General features: G+C 42.6%; 1 protein-coding gene across 1 annotated transcript in view; it reads left to right on the forward strand.

The window, feature by feature from the left end:
• Positions 1-16,543: 16,543 nt before the first annotated feature.
• The window catches only part of pdgfc (platelet derived growth factor c), a 154,294-nt gene continuing 148,695 nt past the window's right edge, over positions 16,544-22,142 (forward strand). The window contains exon 1 of the mRNA XM_014211934.3: positions 16,544-17,331. Coding sequence (XP_014067409.2) covers positions 17,220-17,331 — 112 coding nt within the window. The 5' untranslated portion in view covers positions 16,544-17,219. The remainder of the gene's footprint in view (positions 17,332-22,142) is intronic.

A 22,142-nucleotide genomic window follows, 5' to 3' on the forward strand; every position in this document is an offset into this window, starting at 1 on the left:
TTTTTTCATTATTTAAACCAAATTCAACATGTTTCATTATTTATTTGATACTAAATTGTTTTTATTGATGTATTATATTAAGTTAAAATGTGTTCATTCAGTATTGTTGTAAGTGTGTGTGTGTGTGTGTGTGTGTGTGTGTGTGTGTGTGTGTGTGTGTGTGTGTGTGTGTGTGTGTGTGTGTGTGTGTGTGTGTATATATATCATCTTTTCCCCCAAAAATGTTAAATCGTCCGATTGATCGGTATCGGCTTTTTTTGGTCCTCCAATAATCGGTATAGGCGCTGAAAAACCAGAATCGGTCGACCTCTACTGCGTAACATTTCATTATGTTTCAGCGTGAAAAGTTCTCAAGGGCACACAAATCCAAAATAATGTAGGCCTATGCCATTGCAAAATCGAATGCTTCTAACTGAATTTTAACCTCATCTGAGGGTCACGTTATAGGCCTACTGTCCTTAACGTATACTTGTTGGATGGATTGGCTGTGCATTAGTGTCTAATGGTAGGCTAGCTGTCTAGTGTCCCGTGTGGCTCAGTTGGTAGAGCATGGTGTTTGCAACGCCAGGGTTGTGGGCCAGTACGGGGGGAAAAATAATTTACAATTTTTTAATGAAATGTATGCATTCACTACTGTAAGTCGCTCTGGATAAGAGCGTCTGCTAAATGACTAAAATGTAAAATGTAAATGTAAGATTGCTGTTTTCAGTACAATAAAAAGTGGGGAGGGGAGTTTGCTGAACTAACATGGACAGGAGAGAATGCATACTTGTCTGCTAGTGGTGCCTGGGTCAGTATTTGTGCACACGCACCTGCCCGCAATTGCTAATAACCCATCCGCAACCACCTGAGTATATATGATAAAGTGAAAATCTGAGACCCTCACCCACCCCTTACCCACTAATACAGAAAATGCGATGTAGGCTACAGTCAGAGACAGCGGAAGGCCAGCATCCCGGAGTCGCCTCTTCACTGTTGATGTTGAGACTGGTGTTTTGCGGGTACTATTTAATGAAGCTGCCAGTTGAGGACTTGTGAGGCATCTGTTTCTCAAAATAGACACTCTAACGTACTTGTCCTCTTGCTCAGTTGTGCACCGGGGCCTCCCACTCCTCTTTCTATTCTGGGTAGAGACAGTTTGCACTGTTCTGTGAAGGGAGAAGTACACAGCATTGTACGAGATCTTCAGTTTCTTGGCAATTTCTCGCATGGAATAACCTTCATTTCTCAGAACAAGAATAGACTGACAAGTTTCAGAAGCGAGTTATTTGTTTCAGGCCATTTGGAGCCTGTAATCGAACCTACAAATGCTGATGCTCCAGATACTCAACTAGTCTAAATAAGGCCAGTTTTATTGCTTCTTTAATCAGGCACAACAGTTTCAGCTGTGCTAACATAATTGCGAAAGGGTTTTCTAATGATCAATTAGCCTTTTAAAATGATAAACTTGGATTAGCTAACACAACATGCCAATTGGAATACAGGAGTGATGGTTGCTGATAATGGGCCTCTGTACACCTATGTAGATATTCCATAAAAAAAATCTGCCGTTTTTCAGCTACAATAGTCATTTACAAAATTAACAATGTCAACACTGTATTTCTGATCAATTTGATGTATTTTAATGGACAAAAAATGTGCTTTTCTTTCAAAAACATGGACATTTCTAAGTGACCCAAAAATTGTTAATGGTAGTGTATATATTTTAGATAGATACGTGTGTAGGTAGATGTGTTAAGGTAGATACAAATGATTTGTTGCAAGAGGGTGGTTTCACACCTAGCTCAAGTTGTGGAGGAGGGAGTTTTCACACCTAGCTCGGCTATTAGAAAAATCTTTAGTAAAGGTTGAATAGTCTATTGTCCATCTAATAGCCCATCCTGCTACCCTTATGAAAAACGAATATTAATACTTTTTCCCCTTTCCACATGTTAAAGATTCCAATTGATGAAATGTTTTAGCCACAATCGGCCCCAACCCCAATTAAAACACTTGGGCACAGTCGATAGCGTGCTGGACTTCGGGCTAGAATGTTGAGGGTTCGAAACCTGCTCCCTGCTTGTTTTATTACATTATTATACCGGCTTCAGAGCAATTAGCCTGGATTGTTACTCCCATCTCGTTCCTCGCCCTCTTCCACGCACCATTCTCCGCCTGAGTGGCTCGCTTTTGGGCATGCTGGCAGGATATGGCAGCATCTTCGGCACTGCGTCAAGAATTCATCATAGCAAGTTTGTATGAAGGTCTGGTTATTCACAGGCAAATAGTAATATGCTCTAAAACGCTCTGGTGACAAACAAACAAACTCCGGGACACAAAGAGCATATCGGAGTTGCCTCTTCACTGCATTTATTTGGGCTGCAATCTGAGGCTGGTAACTCTAATGATCTTATCCTTTGCAGCAGAGGTATCCGTATCGCCGTAAACTACACCACTGCTGTCATCCTTACCTCCAAGCATTTATTCAAGTTGGATCATCTTTGGATGCTAACAGCAGTCACACCACTGGAAGACATAGCTTGGACTGTAGCCTGCACTTTTCCCGTGATCCACCAAACACATTTGGTGTGTCATCACAGTGGTCTCTGACTTGTGGTCAGACTCGCTCAGGTGGAACAAACTTAAACTTGTAGGCCTTTTTTCAATGCTGATTTGAATGTCATTGAGAAAACAGAGAAGTGTCAAATATTTTTTTCCTCACAAACATCCTTTCTGAATTTAAAAGTAATCCTCGAACTAATCATCTAGTTTTTCAAAAGTATCTGTAATCTTATTACAATATTTTTTATGGTAACGTAATGGATTACAGTTAACGTTTTATGTAATCTCTTACATGTACATTGTAATCCGTTACTCCCCAACCATGCTTATGCACTAATGCATATGCCTAAAATAATGAAAGAAAACCCTAAATGTAGCATATAGATATAAATCGCACAAGAATGATACATTTATGGATTTTTTTAAGGTAATGTTTTCTCGTTATTTAACCCGCCCGCCTCTCACCCGCCCTTTATCCACACAATATTAAGGACCCTAAATCTGACCCCACCTGCGGATATCTGCAGGGACGGCAGGTTATGAGTCAACCCATGCATCACTATTGTCTGCCAACAACACAGTGTCAGTGTTTGTGTTTGTGTGTGTGCAGGACTGCATTCTAGCCTCTTAAGCCCAACAGGAAATTGGGAGTGGAGGTTCTCTACCATCTATGGTGTGTGTGTATATTGTACTTCCACATTGTAGCCACGCCAACAGAGAATCAAAGTCGACCTTTGAGGTGGAGCCACTCCTTTCTTTCACACACAGTCTGATATCAAAGAAAATCAAACTACAGTATGTGGTTTATGATCCATGCCTTTGTATGTCTAGCCAAGAGGTATTACTGGTATCACGTTTTAAGGTAAGACCCAGATGCAGACTGTGTCGAAGTAACAACGTTTATTACAACAGGGGCAGGCAAATGACAGGTCAAGGCAGGCAGGGGTCAGTAATCCAGAGAGGGTAAAGGTACAGCACAGCATGCAGGCTCAGGGTCAGGTCAGGCAGAGGTTGGTGATCCGGGGGAGAGGGGTGGGCCAGGAAACAGGAGACAAAGGGATGTGAGACATGGGTTTAACTCTGGAAACATGAAAGGTAGGATGTATACGAAGGGTACGGGGCAACAGAGGACGAACAGCAGAGGGGCTAATGATCTTGGAGTGTGGGAGAAAGGCCTCGGCTTCTGGGGGTGTAGCCGCGGGGCTATAGCGGCGTGCCAGCACATCTGGCTTGACCTTCTTGGATACCGGTTGGTGCTGCGGAAGTGAAGTGGCCCGGGCCTTGCTGAACCCCTCCTGGAGGTCCTGGTACTCCGCGGGGCTGGCGGAGAGGCCCGGGGCAATTTCCAAGTCCCCAGGAAGATGTCCCAGGGCAGGCAGAGCTGACTTCAGGCCATGAGTGTGGCAGGACAGGCTCCAGCCCTCGATGGTACCAGTAGCCCAGTCAATAGAGGGATTGTGTCGCTGGAGCCAAGAGGGGCTGGTATGGTGGGTGACCTGGCCTATAGACCACCCGTCCAGTGCTCTAACATCCATGGGAATGGAGAGGGGTTGAGTGGGGATGCCCAGCTCGGACACCAGGGTAATGTCTATAAGACTCACATCGGCCCCCGAGTTGATGAGTACCTCTGGAGAAACTTGGACTGGTCGCCCCACAGCAGGATGGCAAGGAGAGGGGGGCGAGTAAGGGGAGAAGAAAAAATGTATTTTTTGACCCACCAGAGTACTCACTCCAACGAATGAGCTAGGTCTCTTGAAGGGACAGGTAGACACATAATGACCGGCAGTACCTCCAATACAGACAACTCTGGGTGTCAAGTCTGCGTACGTGTTCGACTGGAGACAGCCCAGCCATGCCGAGCTGCATCGGCTCAGGAAGAGGTGAATCGGCAGTCTTTGGAGGCTCTTGGCGGAACTAGGGTAAGCTCGGATCCTCTCGGAGACGTAGACGCCGGGGACTTCCGGATTTCATCAGATTCAAGGTGGGATACTTGAGTGAGCGATTGGGACCGCAATCAGACCTCTTCTCCCTCCTACATTCCCGTAGCCGATCATCAATCCGGATGGTTAAAACGATGAGTGAATCGAGATCCGTCGGTAGTTTTTGGACTGCAAGCTCGTCCTTTACTTCCTCCGATAATCCGTGCAGGAACGTGTCGAACAGCGCTTCTGGGTTCCAGGCACCCTCCGCTGCTACCGTGCGGAAGTCCACTGCATAGTCTGCCACACTGAGGGTGTCCTGCCAAAGCTGGAGTAACTTCTGGGCAGCCTCTCTCCTGGACAACGTAGCCTCAAAAACCTTTTTCACTTCTGCCACGAATCCCTCCAGACTGAAGCATACGGCCAACTGTTGTTCCAAAACGGCCAGAACCCAGGCGAGGGCCCTCCCGGACATCAGCGTGATGAGGTACGCTATTTTAGAGCAGTCTGAGGGGAAGGAGGGCTGCAGCTCCATGACGACAGAACTGAGCGAGAAATGCCCGACAGGTGCCCGATACCTGTGTTCGCTGTTTGTTTGTTGCCAGTTTGTTCATCAAGTCTACCTGTGGTTTTCCCCTTGCTCCTGTCTTTTTCTAGTTTTCCTGGTTTTGACCATTCTGCCTGCCCTGAGCCTGCCTACCGTTCTATTCCTTGTCACACCACCCTGGATTATTGACCTCTGCCTGCCCTGACCCCGAGAATGCCTGCCATTCTGTACCTTATGAACTCTGATCTGGATTACTGACCTCTGCCTGCCCTTGACCTGTCATTTTGCCTGTCCCCTGTTCTACTAATAAACTTTTGTTACTTTGACACTGTCTGCATCTTCTCCTGAAACGTGATACTTCCCAAAACAAAAACAAAATACTGTTCAGATAATTCTACAATGTTTTTCTTTGTCCAATGAATTAACTGCCATGTGTGTAGATCACCCTGTAGTGGGCCAGCAATACAGTCCTCAAATGCTAATTGTCATTAAATCTGGAGAGAAACATAATGGGGATGTATTACCATCTACTTTCTTTTGCTTTAAGGAGCTACAAATGTGCAGGCTGAGAATGTTGTGGTAATGCTAGATAAAACTTAAATCTAAAATGTTCTAAATGTTATTTAAATGTTCTGAGGACCTGCAAGACAAGGTTAAATGTATATTGTGTGAACATGAATGGACTATTATGTAAAATCTAAAACAAATATGCTATGAACGTCATTTCTGATCACAACTTGCAGACTTGTTTACGCGCTGCTGTGCGTTTTGTTGCTAACCTTACTTTGCTACTTGACAACTTTACGGTTTTTACTTTTTAATTACCGTTTATATTTTTTGTTTTTCCCTCACTCAACTTTTTTTTTTCATTCAACTTTTTCACTCCGGACGCTTTATCTGGTCATGGTTCGTCAAGACCTCCAACAGCCGAAGCTAAGTAGTAACATTAACATGATGCCTTCTAATTGCAGTCGCTGTACTCATAATATATAGGAGAACAATTGCCTTACGGCGAGGATAGCTGTGCTGCAAGCCCAGCTTCAGACGCAATCGTTAGGCAAGGGTAATTTCAGTGTAGGAAAGGATGAAACAGCGTCTGTGCCACCAGTAAGTACAGATAGTAGTATAAATCCCCTCGCACGGTCCCCGCAGCCGGACAACTTTCTCATGGCTTCTGGAGGGAAATGCTGTAGGAATGTTCAACCGGTGTCGCTCATTCAGCTGACAGAAACTTTCAACCGGTTCTCCCCATTAAGCAGCGGGTCGGAGTCTGAGGCCGAGCCTTCTCTGGTCTCTACTCCTCCCGTTACGGGGTCTGAGAAGCCAAAGGCTCCCACCATTAGCTCTGACAAATTAAAAATCCTAGTCATTGGCGACTCCATTACCCATAGTATTAGACTTAAAACAAATCATCCAGCGATCATACACTGTTTACCAGGGGGCAGGGCTACCGACGTTAAGGCTAATCTGAAGATGGTGCTGGCTAAAGCTAAAACTGGCGAGTGTAGAGAGTATAGGGATATTGTTATCCACGTCTGCACCAACGATGTTAGGATGAAACAGTCAGTCACCAAGCGCAACATAGCTTCAGCGTGTAAATCAGCTAGAAAGATGTGTCGGCATCGAGTAGTTGTCTCTGGCCCCCTCCCAGTTAGGGGGAGTGATGAGCTCTACAGCAGTCTCACAACTCAATCGCTGGTTGAAAACTGTTTTCCGCCCCTCCCAAAATATAGAATTTGTAGATAATTGGCCCTCTTTCTGGGACTCATCCACAAACAGGACCAAGCCTGGCCTGTTGAGAAGTGACGGACTCCATCCTAGCTGGAGGGGTGCTCTCATCTTATCTACGAACATAGACAGGGCTCTAACTCCCTTAGCTCCACAATGAAATAGGGTGCAGGCCAGGCAGCAGGCTGTTAGCCAGCCTGCCAGCTTAGTGGAGTCTGCCACTAGCACAGTCAGTGTAGTCAGCTCAGCTATCCCCATTGAGACCGTGTCTGTGCCTCGACCTCAGTTGGGCAAAACTAAACATGGCGGTGTTCGCCTTAGCAATCTCACTAGTATAAAGACCTCCTCCATTCCTGCCATTATTGAAAGAGATCGTGATACCTCACATCTCAAAATAGGCTACTTAATGTTAGATCCCTCACTTCCAAGGCAGTTATAGTCAATTAACTAATCACTAATCATAATCTTGATGTGATTGGCCTGACTGAAATATGTCTTAAGCCTGATGAATTTACTGTGTTAAATGAGGCCTCACCTCATGAGACCCCAACCAAGGAGCATCAAAAGTTGTGCTATAAATTCTCAGACAACCCAAAGATGCCTTGATGCCCTTCCAGACTCCCTCTGCCTACCCGAGGATGTCAGACGACAAAACTCAGTTAACCACCTAACCGAGGAACTCAATTTAATCTTGCGCAATACCATAGATGCAGTTACACCCCTAAAAACTAAAAACATTTGTCATAAGAAACTAGCTGCCTGGTATACAGAAAATACCTGAGCTCTGAAGCAAGCTTCCAGAAAATTGGAACGGAAATGGCGCCACACCTAACTGGAAGTCTTCTGACTAGCTTGGAAAGACAGTACCGTGCAGTATCGAAGAGCCCTCACTGCTGCTCGATCATCCTATTTTTCCAACCTAATTGAGGAAAATAAGAACAATCTGAAATTTCTTTTTGATACTGTCGCAAAGCTAACTAAAAAGCAGCATTCCCCAAGAGAGGATGGCTTTCACTTCAGCAGTAATAAATTCATGAACTTCTTTGAGAAAAAGATCATGATCATTAGAAAGCAAATTACGGACTCCTCTTTATATCTGCGTATTCCTCCAAAGCTCAGTTGTCCTGAGTCTGCACAACTCTGTCAGGACCTAGGATCAAGGAAGACACTCAAGTGTTTTAGTACTATATCGCTTGACACAATGATGAAAATAATCATGGCCTCAAAATCTTCAAGCTGCAACTATACTACTGAAAGAGCTGCTTCCTGTGCTTGGCCCTCCTATGTTGAACATAATAAACAGCTCTCTATCCACCGGATGTGTACCAAACTCACTAAATGTGGCAGTAATAAAGCCTCTCTTGAAAAAGCCAAACTTTGACCCAGAAAATATAAAAAACTATATTGAATCTCCCATTCCTCTAAAAATGTTTAGAAAAAGCTGTTGCGCAGCAACTCACCGCCTTCCTGAAGACAAACAATGTATACGAAATGCTTCAGTCTGGTTTTAGACCCCATCATAGCACTGAGACTGCACTTGTGAAGGTGGTAAATTACCTTTTAATGGCGTCAAACTGAGGCTCTGCATCTGTCCTTGTGCTCCTTGACCTTAGTGCTGCTTTTGATACCATCGATCACCACATTCTTTTTGGAGAGATTGGAAAGCCAAATTGGTCTACACGGACAGGTTCTGGCCTGGTTTAGTTCTTATCTGTTGGAAATATATCAGTTTGTCTCTGTGAATGGTTTGTCCTCTGACAAATCAACTGTAAATTTCGGTGTTCCTCAACGTACCGTTTTAGGACCACTATTGTTTTCACTATATATTTTACCTCTTGGGGATGTAATTCGAAAACATAATGTTAACTTTCACTTCTATGCGGATGACACACAGCTGTACATTTCAATGAAACATGGTGAAGCCCCAAAATTGCCCTCGCTGGAAGCCTGTGTTTCAGACATAGGGAAGTGGATGGCTGCAAACGTTAAACTTTTAAACTCGGACAAAACAGAGATGCTTGTTCTAGGTCCCAAGAAACAAAGAGATCTTCTGTTTAATCTAACAATTCATCTTGATGGTTGTACAGTCGTCTCAAATAAAACTGTGAAGGACCTTGGCGTTACTCTGGACCCTGATCTCTCTTTTGACGAACATATCAAAATTGTTTCAAGGACAGCTTTTTTCCATCTGCGTAACATTGCAAAGATCAGAAATGTTCTGTCCAAAATTGATGCAGAAAAATGTATCCATGCTTTTGTTAGTTCTAGGTTAGACTATTGCAATGCTCTACTTTCCGACTACCCGGATAAAACACTAAATAAACTTCAGTTAGTGCTTAATACGGCTGCTATAACCCAAAAATTTGATCATATTACTCCAGTGCTAGCCTCCCTACACTAGCTTCCTGTTAAGGCAAGGGCTGATTTCAAGGTTTTACTGCTAACCTACAAAGCATTACTTGGGCTTGCTCCTACCTATCTATCCGATTTGGTCCTGCCGTACATACCTACACGTATGCTACGGTCACAAGACGCAGGCCTCCTAATTGTCCCAAGAATTTCTAAGCAAACAGCTGGAGGCAGGGCTTTCTCCTATAGAGCTCCATTTTTATGGAATGGTCTGCCTACCCACGTGAGAGACTCAGACTCAGTCTCAACCTTTAAGTCATTATTGAAGACTCGTCTCTTCAGTAGGTCCTATGATTGAGTGTAGTCTGGCCCAGGAGTGTGAAGGTGAACGGAAAGGCACTGGAGCAACGAACCACCATTGCTGTCTGTGCCTAGCCAGTTCCCCTCTCTCCACTGGGATTCTCTGCCTCTAACCCTATTACAGGGGCCGAGTCACTGGCTTACTGGGGCTCTTCCATGCTGTCCCTAGGAGGGGTGCGTCATTTGAGTGGGTTGAGTCACTGATGTGGTCTTCCTTTCTGGTTTGGCCCTGTCCGGGGGTATCATCAGATGGGGCCACAGTGTCTCCTGACCCCTCCTGTCTCAGCTTCCAGTATTTATGCTGCAGTAGTTTATGTGTCGGGGGGCTAGGGTCAGTCTGTTATATCTGGAGTATTTCTCCAGTGTCCTGTGTGAATTTAAGTATGCTCTCTTTCTTTCTCTCTCTCGGGGGACCTGAGCCCTAGGACCATGCCTCAGGACTACCTGGCATGATGACTCCTTGCTGTCCCCAGTCCACCTGGCCGTGCTGCTGCTCCAGTTCTCTAACTGTTCTGCCTGCGGCTATGGAACCCTGACCTGTTCACTGTGATTACTATTATTTGATCATGCTGGTAATTTATGAACATTTGAACATCTTGGCCATGTTCTGTTATAATCTCCACCCGGCACAGCCAGAAGAGGACTGGCCACCCCTCACAGCCTGGTTCCTTTCTAGGTTTCTTCCTAGGTTTTGGCCTTTCTAGGGAATTTTTCCTAGCCACCGTGCTTCTACACCTGCATTGCTCTGCATTGCTTGTTGTTTGGGGTTTTAGGCTGGGTTTCTGTACAGCACTTTGATATATCAGCTGATGTAAGAAGGGCTATATAAATACATTTGATTTGATGAACGTCATAAAAACGTACATTTATGTAAACGTTCTGTGCAACCTAGGTGAATATCACAAGAATACTCTTGCAACATCCCAGATAACTTGAAATGTTCTGGGAACCTTTAAATAACTTAGACCAGGTGTTTTGTCAACAATCTTACATTATAGGTTTGTCCTGTACAACCTAACTTAAACGTTGTATGAATGTCATCACAACTGAGCATATAGGTTCCCAAAACACAACATTTCTTGTAATGTACCCATACTGTTCCCACAACCCTAATTAAATGTTCTGGGAACCTTTAAAGAACTCAGGAAGTCTGTTCTGTCATCATTCTTGCAACATCAAAGGAATGTTTTGTGCACCCTGAAACAAACATTATTTGAATGTCAGCACAACTGGACAGTTTTAGTGTTTTGTGAACCTACTGTATCTGGTGTCATATTCCCACAATGTTACCAAAATCAAATAAACATTCTGCAAACCTTTGAAAGAACAGACAAACTGTGTTCTGTAAACATTCTTGTAACATCAGGTGAATGTTCTTTGCACTCTAAAAGAAACATTGTAGAATCATCTTCACAATTTGACTTTTTGTGTTTTGGGAACATATCTTTTGTTATGTCCAGACAACCTAATGAAACATTCTAGGAACCTTGAAAGAACCGATTGTGTTCTAGGAACATTCTTGCAACATCAGATGGATATTTTATACAAACATTCTGTAATCATCCGCATGACTGAACAGATTTGTGTTATGAGAACATTTGCCACGACAACAAATGTTCTGGGAACATTCACAGAATCAATTTTGGTTTGCTGGGAGGGCTTCAGTTCATTTTGTATTCAATGATTCTGGGGCTGATTGGACAGGTTCCCCACTTTAGTCCCTGTAATATTGGTGGGATTGACTGGGATTGGCAGGCCATACCATTTGCATATACAAAATAATTCACATTAGCTGAATTATGATTAATGATGTATATCTGAGTACACTGTTCCAATGTTATAATCAATTAATTTACTGGAATACAAAGCTACTTTTGTGTTTGAGAAAATGTTCAATGTTCAACGGTGTGCCATTCCAAAAATGTGTCAGTAAGGTTTAGCAAATCTTATGTGGTATTATATCTGGCATGCAGGCCATATTCTGCTCTCAGTAAGTAAGGACTTTGTGTGGACACGTTCTGTGAATTAATGAAAATAAAGCCCTTGACAGAGGTAGAGGTATACCACTTTGCTGGTTTGAGAGGCCTTTGTTTAGCCCTAAGGATTTGGTTTTCAATAGGTGATCCACAGCTGTTCAGCTGAAATTCTAAGGTAGGTGTGTGTATGCGTGTGTGTTTGTGTGCACGTGCATGTGCATGAAACATGTGTGTGCCTGTCTAGTTATTCAGAGTAATAACAGTGAGAAATATGATAGGGAGTATTAACAGGGACAAGCACTTAACATGTGGCAAATAGTGCTGACAAAGAGGATGAACACTTGAATGATGATTGAGGTGGCAAAGGCACCAGCAGAAGAGGTTCATATTCCTATATGTTGTAGATGCAAACTAAGGCTGAAGACGTTTAGAGGGAAATGGATCAGTGGTGATGACCTACCAGACACTATTTAGATCTCAACCAGCCAAATTATTTTGGTAGTTTTCTCAATGACAAATGGAACTTATTTAGAGAAAGATGCATAGTGTAGTAAAAAGTGGATTCTTGATGCCTTAGAGAGAGGGCTGTTAGCTAGACCTATCAGTCAAGGCTGTTGTTATGCAGGTTTTTCTAAGAACACTAACATGCACATAATTGATGTTTTCTAGTTGCTGAGATCTCCCTTTCCTTATTGATCACTTGCTTTTTTCTCTCGTTATCTCTTCTTTGTCTCACACTCCATCACAAGCACACACACACACACACACACACACTTAGGCTGGGATTCAGTCCTATCAAGGGTTATAGGCATTCACATTTTTAAAGGCATTTTTCGATTGAGTCGACATATGAAGAGTTTACCGTGCCGTACATGCCTAGCGTATTGGCAGTTTTTACTTCTTGTATTTACATTTACGTCATTTAGCAGACGCTCTTATCCAGAGCGACCTACAAATTGGTGCATTCACCTTATGATATCCAGTGGAACAACCACTTTGCAATAGTACATCTATATCTTTTTTTTTTTGGGGGGGGGGGGGGATTTAGAAGGATTACTTTATCCTATCCCAGGTATTCCTTAGAGAGGTGGGGTTTCAGGTGTCTCCGAAAGGTGGTGATTGACTCCGCTGTCCTGGCGTCGTGAGGGAGCTTGTTCCACCATTGGGGTGCCAGAGCAGCGAACAGTTTTGACTGGACTGAGCGGGAACTGTGCTTCCGCAGAGGTAGGGGGCCAGCAGGCCAGAGGTGGATGAACGCAGTGCCCTTGTTTGGTTGTAGGGACTGATCAGAGCCTGAAGGTACGGAGGTGCCGTTCCCCTCACAGCTCCGTAGGCAAGCACCATGGTCTTGTAGCAGATGCGTATCAGAATACAGGGGGAACACATTACAAACAGTTATGAAAATCAAATCCCACTTTCCATATATTTGATTGGATTCTGTAACTATATGACATACACAACTCTTCTTTGCGATTAGATATTGCCCATGATTAATGGTCTCCAATACCAGATCCATTGTCAGCCATTGTTCATGACTGAGATGCAGCTTCAGGGGCCACCAACAGGGGGATCTAGCCTCAAAGCAAAACACCAATATATCACTGCTGGAGGACATTAGTGACCGTGACATACTGTAAGATTTGAAGAGGGGTCACAGTTTTGGTTTTATGTGTAGATCAACATCTGACTTTAAAGGTGCTCTAATTAACAATTTAGTGATTATTTCTTTGTAGTTTCAAATGGTGCTGTTTTTTCATTCATGCAATTGTATTATTTTACTACAGCATTGACATGTATGTCTATATGCAGAAGGCATTATAACATAGAGCATCTTTAACTATGCTAGCGTGACATTGTACAGTAACTATGCCCGTAATCACAGACTATCAGCGATACAATTTGGTGTCAAAATCTTTAATAAATTATGTAGGGGGCCTATTAAACTCTTCAACGAGATTACAAATGGAATTTTTTAAATGACTGGGATACCTGACTACCTACCTATAAAATAGACACGTAGACAAAAATTGGCAAAAAAATATCTCACCAGTTTATGGTAATGGGTCAGCGGAGCATTCAAAAGCTGAGGCTGGTAAAACTTTATTTTTTTATTTTTTTTATTTTTTTTATTTTTTTTTACCATACAAATGAAGTCATCAGAACAGCATAAACCTCTCCTCAAGGCAGGGGGGTCATGCACCCTAAAAATCTGAGGAGGCACAAATTACATGAGGGTGGCTGTGGGATGGAAATGGCTTTTTCCTGCAATCTAGAGCCATTGATTCTATGTATAAAAAAAATTATTAAAAAAATATGGTCATTGTTCTGCATACCTAAGCATACCTCTTGAACTGTCTGTATTCTCCTGACTGGTGGCTCTTTTTTTAAAGAAACTAAATATGAAACTAAATATGCTCCTCTGCATCTCTGCTAAGATCTGGGTAAAAGATTGAAATGAATGTGAGTCTTATTTAGTTATTGCTTGCTTTTCTAAAGTCTACCAACCTTGCCAGCAGGCATGCCATCTAAGATAGTTAAACAAGCTAGTTAAACAAGCTAGCTACTCTAACATGATTGATAGCCTGAAATAGCTTCTTGGTAGCTAGTTACTGTATGAGGTTGGGAGATTGGGAACTGTAAGGGTCCTGTGTGTAGCTGGTGTAGAGAGTCAGGCGCAGGACAGCAAACATGAGTAATCAACGTACTTTTACTCAAAATGACAAATGTACAAAGTAATATCATGAGCACACAATAACGGACCGAAAATACAATAAACAATCACTCACAAACAAACATGGGGAACAGAGGGTTAAATAATAAACAGGTTATTGGGTGAGTGAAACCAGGTGTGTAAGACTAAGACAAAACAAATGTAAAATGAAAAGTGGATCAGCGGTCGCTAGAAGGCCGGTGACGTTGACCGCCGCCCCAACAAGGAGAGGGACTGACTTCGGCGGAAGTCGTGACAGGAACCTACTGTATCTGAGCTAGCTAAAGTCATCTTCATAAAATTGCTAGGTGGCTAGTAATGTTACATATTATTTTGTATTTTCATTATAAAAATAAAACAAATGTAAACAGGACAAATCTGAGGAGGCACGTGCCCCTGTGCCCCCTATGGGCATGACGCCCTTGCCTCGAGGTATGATGAGGTACTACTCTTGAACACTGTATAGCAATGTCCATTCATAAGGTTTCCACTTTAATTCACCTCTAACAAAATAATATCTCACATTCACCATGACGAATACATAACGTAATATGGGTGATGGGGAATTTGTTCTTTGGCGGTGTGCATCCTAAAAAGGCAACTCGACTGTAATGAGATTTAGCTCTGCTAACGACTGTGAATTTTCTGTTGCATACATTTCCATCCCAGCTTACTCAGCAGAGCCCTCCTGGCTGGCATTTCTTTGTACGCTTGCAGGGACCAAAAAGTCTGTCTCGTTTCTAATTTCCTGTGTTTATGATTTTTTTTCTATCAAACCCTCTGTGTTTCACGAGACCACCATGGAAGCAGCAATCAAATGTGGACAGGGAGACAAAATACCAAGCTTTCACAGACAAAACCTCCAGGGGTGAAAGAGTGTGTGCCTGTGTGTGCCTGCCTGTGTGATAGAGAAAGGGGGGGTGTATGTGTGCGTGTGTGCATGCGTGTGCTCATGCATGTGTGTGTGTGCACGAGACAGAGAGAAAGAGAGAGAGAGGTTGTATGTGTTCGTGTGTGCATGCTTGAGTGTGTGCATTTGCATGTGCACGAGAGACATAGAGAGAGGTTGCATGTCTGCTTGTGTGCATGCTTGATTGTGTGCGTGTGTGTGCACGAGAGAGAGAGAGAAAGATTCCACAATGTGAAGTGTTGACATCTGCTGCAGGCTTTTGCAGGGGTGGAATGTGATACTCTCCTTTACACAAAGGGACTTGGCCCATTCAGCAGGCAAAAGAGGACCTCTATATGCCACTCTCCATGGGGGCAACACACCAACCGGTGTATCACAGTCATGCAATCTCTTATCCGCCATTATTTTGGATTAAAAACCTTAAAACCTTTCAGGTGGAGCCATCTTTAAGATTTCCTTTCGCCTTCCTTTGAGGCTGTAATATCTCAGAAATGTGAGACAAGACTAAATTGCTCTGCCATTGCATCATGTGTCTTGGTAAATAGGTTCAATGTGTCTGCAACTTCCTTTGATTGTTTTGTCTGCTGCTAGACTTACACAGGGACACACACACACACACACACACACACACACACACACACACACACACACACACACACACACACACACACACACACACACACACACACACACACACACACACACACACACTTTCCACTGACAATGAGATGAGAGTAACCACATGAAACGCACATGATGAGGTACAGCTTTGTATTGCAGAGCGGAAATTGGGAACATAAGGGGGAATGGTAACAGTGGTGTCTACAGCTTTGATATGACAAATTGAGCGTTCTTAAACATTTCCCCCAAGAGGCATTAGGCATTGTTTTACCTTGCCCATTATGAAAAGTTCTGGGCAATGATGGTGAGATTAAGGAATGAGTCCAGGGTGTGTTACAGTATTCACATTGCTGAAATGGGAAAGTTATTGTGTAGCCTACAGTTCCTCTGCCAATATTAAATCGATATTAACCCTTAATGGCATGATATCACAAGGAATTAGCATAAAAGCAACTGGTAGGTCAACAAAGAGGGGAAAAGAGGACTAACTTATTTTGTACATTATTTTGCATTGTGGCCTATTGCTGTACTTATGCAAATCTGGTTTATTTAATTTATGATGTGATCATAATATAGATTAATTATCTAATTTACAGTAGATAAGAATTAAATGAATAGTTAAATACAGGTACAATGCATTACACATTATGGACACACATGGTTTGTTATTGTAGACATACTTTGTCAGGGAATTGTGAACAAAAATAACAGAAAAATCTGTTTAATGACTTCACAGATGTGGGGAGTGTAAGAAGTTATTCTAACACCATGCACCAGGAGAGCTGCAGCAACTAAATAGTTAACTTCCTGGGGAGTTTCCTTTGGTAAGAAGTTTACTTATGTATAGCACCTGTTGTGTCGTCAGTTGGCAGTCTGCTTCTCCAAAAATACAGATACGGTAGTCCCAGTTTTAGCGACAGCTAATAGCTCCAGTCTTCAGCAACCTCATCAAACAACTGGAGTCATGTGTGCTCTGCAATATCATCCACTTTACAAATTGTATCATATTGCGCTGCACTCTCGTGGTATCTGCGATGAATGTGAAGTTTATTCTAATGCCTGCTAATCTTTGGACTGGAATTGCAGACGGCAGAGATTTTGGAAACTGAACGTCGCGGGCAGGCTACAGTATCACACTTCTCCTTGGGCAAAAAAAAGTTGTTCATTTCAGCATTTACGAAATATTTCACTCAATATATAACTAATTTGTTTCATTTGATGGAACTTCAAGCTGGATATGTAAATTATTTCAAGCGCAGCAGCAATTTTCTAACGTCCAAGCCAATTTTCCATAAAGCCAACAGGTGCGCATCCGAACCAATAAAACGGCCATTAGTGTCAACATTTTCCGATTGTGGATGTTACAGGATTTTTATGACGTACATTGTTTTTCTCAAAGGACTCCGTTTTTGAATGAGGTTATGTGGATTTTACTCTGCGTTTATCCGCTACAAATGTCTCCAAAACAACATTGGTGTCGTCCAAACAACTGTTGTGCATGGTGATAGAAAACGTCCCGTGAACAGTGCATTGTAATCGCTTTCTGCCACTAATCCAAATGATCCTTCCATTCTTAATCCTACTTGTATCGCTTCTCCAAAAACATGGCTCAGAAGCTGAATCAAGTCACATCAGCAAATTCCAACAACCAAGTTTAAAGGAACAAAACGGTAAGTTGCGTGTTTTGGAATGTGTGTAGAGTTTTCACTTTTAACATAGTTTGAGTTGTAAATAAAGGTGTTGAGAATCTCACATATCCATTGCTGCTCATAAACTAATGTGCTTTGTAAGAGGAGCAGGTTTAAGATGCATCTTGCTTGAGTTTAAACAGCAATAAATAAATAGCTTATTCAGTTCAAACAGCATTATCCGAGATGGGAAGTGGAAATGACCTTTTCAAGTGTGCCCATGTGTGTTTAAGGGGGAAAACCCTCTGAAATATCATGTCCCCTGAGGTTCTCTATGATCATAAAAGGCTCCATTCATTCAGTGGTAGGCACTCCATGTGATGTAATTTACTTACCCTTTGAACCCCACTGATTTAGACTGTCAAATAAAAAATTGTTTAGTAATTTCCCCTTTTTAAAGTAAAAAAAAAACATGGTGACCCATGTATGAATTATTTCTTTCCAGCATGTGCAACTTGGAATCAAGCTGTTTTGTTGTGATGAGGTGTGTGTGCATGCGTAAATGCATATATAGCCTATGCGCTTGCACCCAGGTAGTGTTGCAGTTAATTGAACATTATTTGATGAAGCATACACAACGTGACCTAGCAATATACTCTGTCCATCATTAATGTATTCTATGTAAACAGTTTGCAGGTTTTTGTTTCACACTGACACTGAATCACTTTCTCTAAAACTTTGTTTATTCTACACTTACCAGCATCCTTACCAAGTCATTACAAACCCCAAATCGTTTTGTAATACACAGCCCCCTCATGTTGTGGCAGTTCATATGGCACTCTATTTTCTACTTTAAGCTTTAGCAGTCGTTGTCTTCTTCTACGTCACCCCAAACTGCTCATTTGCATATTTAACTTTCCTGCATGCGGGCACTAGCGGTTCTGGGGGGGGCAGTGCCCCTGTGACAACAATTTTGGACCCCCTTGTGGCCCCCCTAAATGTGGAGTATAAAATAATTTTTAGATAACTCATTTTTGCTATCGTTCTTTTTTTACATCCATTATTAGACAGTGGCAACGCAGACCACTAATTTAACCCACACATTTTCTAGAGGGACGGCTTTAGGCGGAACACAACAGTATCGTACCACATGCAAAACGATATGACAACAATAACGTCTAATGTACAACTGGCCCCAGCTTGGCCCCCCCAGTTGAAATGGTCTAGATCCGCCACTGGCATGCGGCTCCTCTATCTGCGTTTAACCAGAGATCTGTTTATAATGATGAGATGCTCATGTCTCCGCCCTAACAATAGGCAGGCGACAAGCATAGGTCTACATATTAAACCCATAGAAACCCATTGGGACTATTTTGGTGAGAGTGAAACCTCTCGCTTCACCACTTCATCTCTGATTTAACTACATGTTAGCATATGGAGGTCAAGGGCAGGAAGTGTCATCCTTCTGTTGGGCCCTGTGGGGCCCATGATCAAAGCCTTGTCCCAGGATCCCCATCTAATCAATCTGGCCATGGAGAAAAACAAGTGGGGTGTTGAACCATAAAACCTGCTCTTAAAACAGTGGCCACACATGGAATGAGAATAAAGGCCCTGGCTAGCGGTAACCTTTGACTCTGATGTGTGAGTGTTTCACCAGAGCTCCGGTGTGGATGATTGCTGATGCTCGGCCACAATTTGATATTGGTCTGCTGGAAAAGCTAGACCTGTCTGGCATGTTTAGTGGTGGTTGCTGGGAGAGTTACGGTCTGGGGTAATTTAAGTCTTGGCTGCGGATGGCTGATGACTCTATAGATGTCTATCAGTCACTGCATGGTTGCTAGTGCGGTCCCTCTACTCTTAGTCTCAGTTTGGTAGCTAGTGCAATTTCTCCACTATCAGTCTTAGCTTGGTTGCTAGAGCAGTCCTACTATGATAACTTTCTCCAAGGGAACTGCTGTTGACTTTTTTTATGCAACCTGATACATAGGATATCATCTTTTGGTCAGCCACACTCCAGCCACCCAAGTCATAGACTGTTCTCTCTACTACTGCACGGCAAGTGGTACCGGAGCACCAAGTCTGGGACCAAAAGTCTCCTGAACAGCTTCTACCCCCAATCCATAAGACTGCTGAACAGTTTAACAAATGGCTACCTGGATTATTTGCATTGACCCCCTTTTTTTCTTGCACTAACCCTCTTGCACTGGCTCTATGCACACTCACTGTACTCTACCCACACACTCACACTTACTACACTGACACTCCAACGCACGCAAACACAACACACACGCATGCATATTGACGCCCCCCACACACACACACTTTCACACACGCTACTCTATTTATTATCTGTCCTGATTGCCTAGTTATTTCTTCCGCTACCTGCATGTACATATTACCTCAGGGTTCACAGGCCAATAGGGAAATGTGCAGTTTTTCACGTATACATGTGAAATGTCTGGGGAATGGGGATAGAGAAGTGCAGTGTGCATTCAAAAGGTCCCAATAAGAACAAGTCAACAGGCAATATGTAACCAACATGCGTAATGGGAGAAAAACATGGGGTGAAATGTTTGTTCGCTACAGACCGAGGACTTGAGATGTATGCACGGAAGTGGAACTTTAGTTTCATGCATTGATGTCAATGGATAGTTGCATCAAAATTCATGTTACTGGTGCAAATCTCAAGTCAATCTCTAGTCTAGCCCATATGTATCTGGAGATTTGACCAAACCTCTCCATGTAATTTTTTTTACTTACTCTACTGTGCAGTTTCATACAAAGCCAAGCATAATTTCCTCACATCAAAGCCATAGTCTTTTGTGTGGCGTGGGATTTGTTGAAGTCAGCATATTGCATGTTTTGCTCCGTTTAGGAAGTAACGCCTCTCCCTATCAGGCAATGATTACCCAACATTTGCTGGCTGGACTTACTAGGGTGGTTTATATAGCTGTTAGCCCATGCTGTTGACAGCTACCAGCTTGGCAGCTTGGATTCACATTGCCAGTCTGTTGTTGTGTTAAGTGGTTTCCATAGTAGTTTATTTTTTAATTGGAAATTACGGTATAGCTGTAAAACCGGTGAAACGGCACCAAAAGGATTTGGAATATAAATGTATTCTTTAATAATATAAGTTTCTCTGGGAAAAGTTGTTTTCAGTTAGAGTAAGTTGTAAATTGACAAATCTTAAAGAACTAATGTACAGTTACTCGCACTAAAGTAGTTGGCCTACACTGACAACTACGGTCTAGTTGAGAAAAAAAAGCTAATTTAATGATACTTTAAGTAAAGTAACTTGCAATACAAATAGACCTGAAAATATACTGACCACACAAGCGCTTTCCCGCACTGAGACACTAAAGTCTGTCTCGTCACCACAAGCAGTCCATGTAGACTTATTTCCCCCACACCACTTCAGTCTCAAGTGAGGACTAACAGTGTCTATATTTTTGCTGTCAGCACAACTTGAACGTCGGAGCACTGAATTTGGCAAGCGAACATCCCCCCTGCCTGCCTGCTGTTTGTCATTTTGGGCAGCGAGTGTACATTCTCCTCAGGCAAGAGGGAGTTTCTCAAGGGAACTGGGTCACAGTTTTTTAAGCTCTGCATTGGCTGAGAAAGCCTCCAGGCAGGCAGTAGCTTCTCTCTCATTTGCAGTATCAACATTGCCCCACATACTTTGTAAGGACCTATTGTTTTCAGCAGAATCAATGTCCTCTTGAGGTCAGTATGCAGCTCCAAAATCTTGACATTGTCATCGATATGTCCCTGTGAGGAGTGTCACCCATCCAGCCAAAGGTGTGTAATGTGCGTGCTTTTCTTTTAGTATCACAATAAATGCCCTTTGTGTCCTTTAAATAGTAAGTGGAATAATCTTGCTATACTATGTGGATAGGGAACACCTGCGGATTCTCCACTTTTAATTCATCTACCAGTCAAGTCCTTATAGCCCCAAACTATAGCCAGCATGCTGATTGTCAATGCCAATTATGGATTCATGGAAATTATGAATAGCAGTGACATGTACGTAATACAGTTTTTATGTTTTCAGCGTGGACCATTTCAATGTAACAATTTGCCTATTTCCACCTGTGAACCAGTGACCAAATAACTGTCTTGAGACACAGAGCCAACCAATCCCAAGAACATTCTTTCCTTATCTGCTGCAAAATGAAATGCCTCATTGAAAAATCAATTCATGAGAGATTCTTAGATAGCAGTAGATTTTAATGAATGTTATCAGCTGCCTACAATTGCTCCAGCACATGCAATATAGTGAGCACTTCTTTAGCTATTTCATCGATGGATTAGGCCTACAGCTGAAAATCTATTCAGTATGGAAATGAGCACCGAGTCCAAGCACATAGTTTCCCAGAGGAGACAAAAATATAAAGAGCACATAAATTTGGTCATATAAACGCGCCACTGTAAATAGCCCAATGCTAACATTGACATTGAATGGGAGAGAAGATGCAGTCTAGACATGAGTACGTCTGTCTCAAATTAGGATTACCTGTCAGTGCAAATATCTGTCATTTACTCCTCTGCAGCATCTTTTCCTCAAGTCTCTCTTGTTTCTCAGCTGCACTTCTGGCAGTGGTTTATGTGCTCATTGCCACGCACACTTGACATAATCCATTGGCATTTTCAAAAACATTGAGGTGAAATAGGCTACATGTAACTACTGTGTTACATAAATAAAACATTACATGGGTCTAGGCATACATTTCCTTAAATGTCTTGAGGAGAAAGCATTTCTCAAGAATGTAAATATTACTGTTGGCATAATCAGTGCATTACTATTGGGTAATTAGCGCATTATCATTCTTGTGGTGGCTTCGTCTCGAGTGCTG

Source organism: Salmo salar, chromosome 09 (assembly GCF_965601325.2).
Source record: "Salmo salar chromosome 09, fSalSal1, whole genome shotgun sequence".
NCBI lineage: Eukaryota > Metazoa > Chordata > Actinopteri > Salmoniformes > Salmonidae > Salmo > Salmo salar.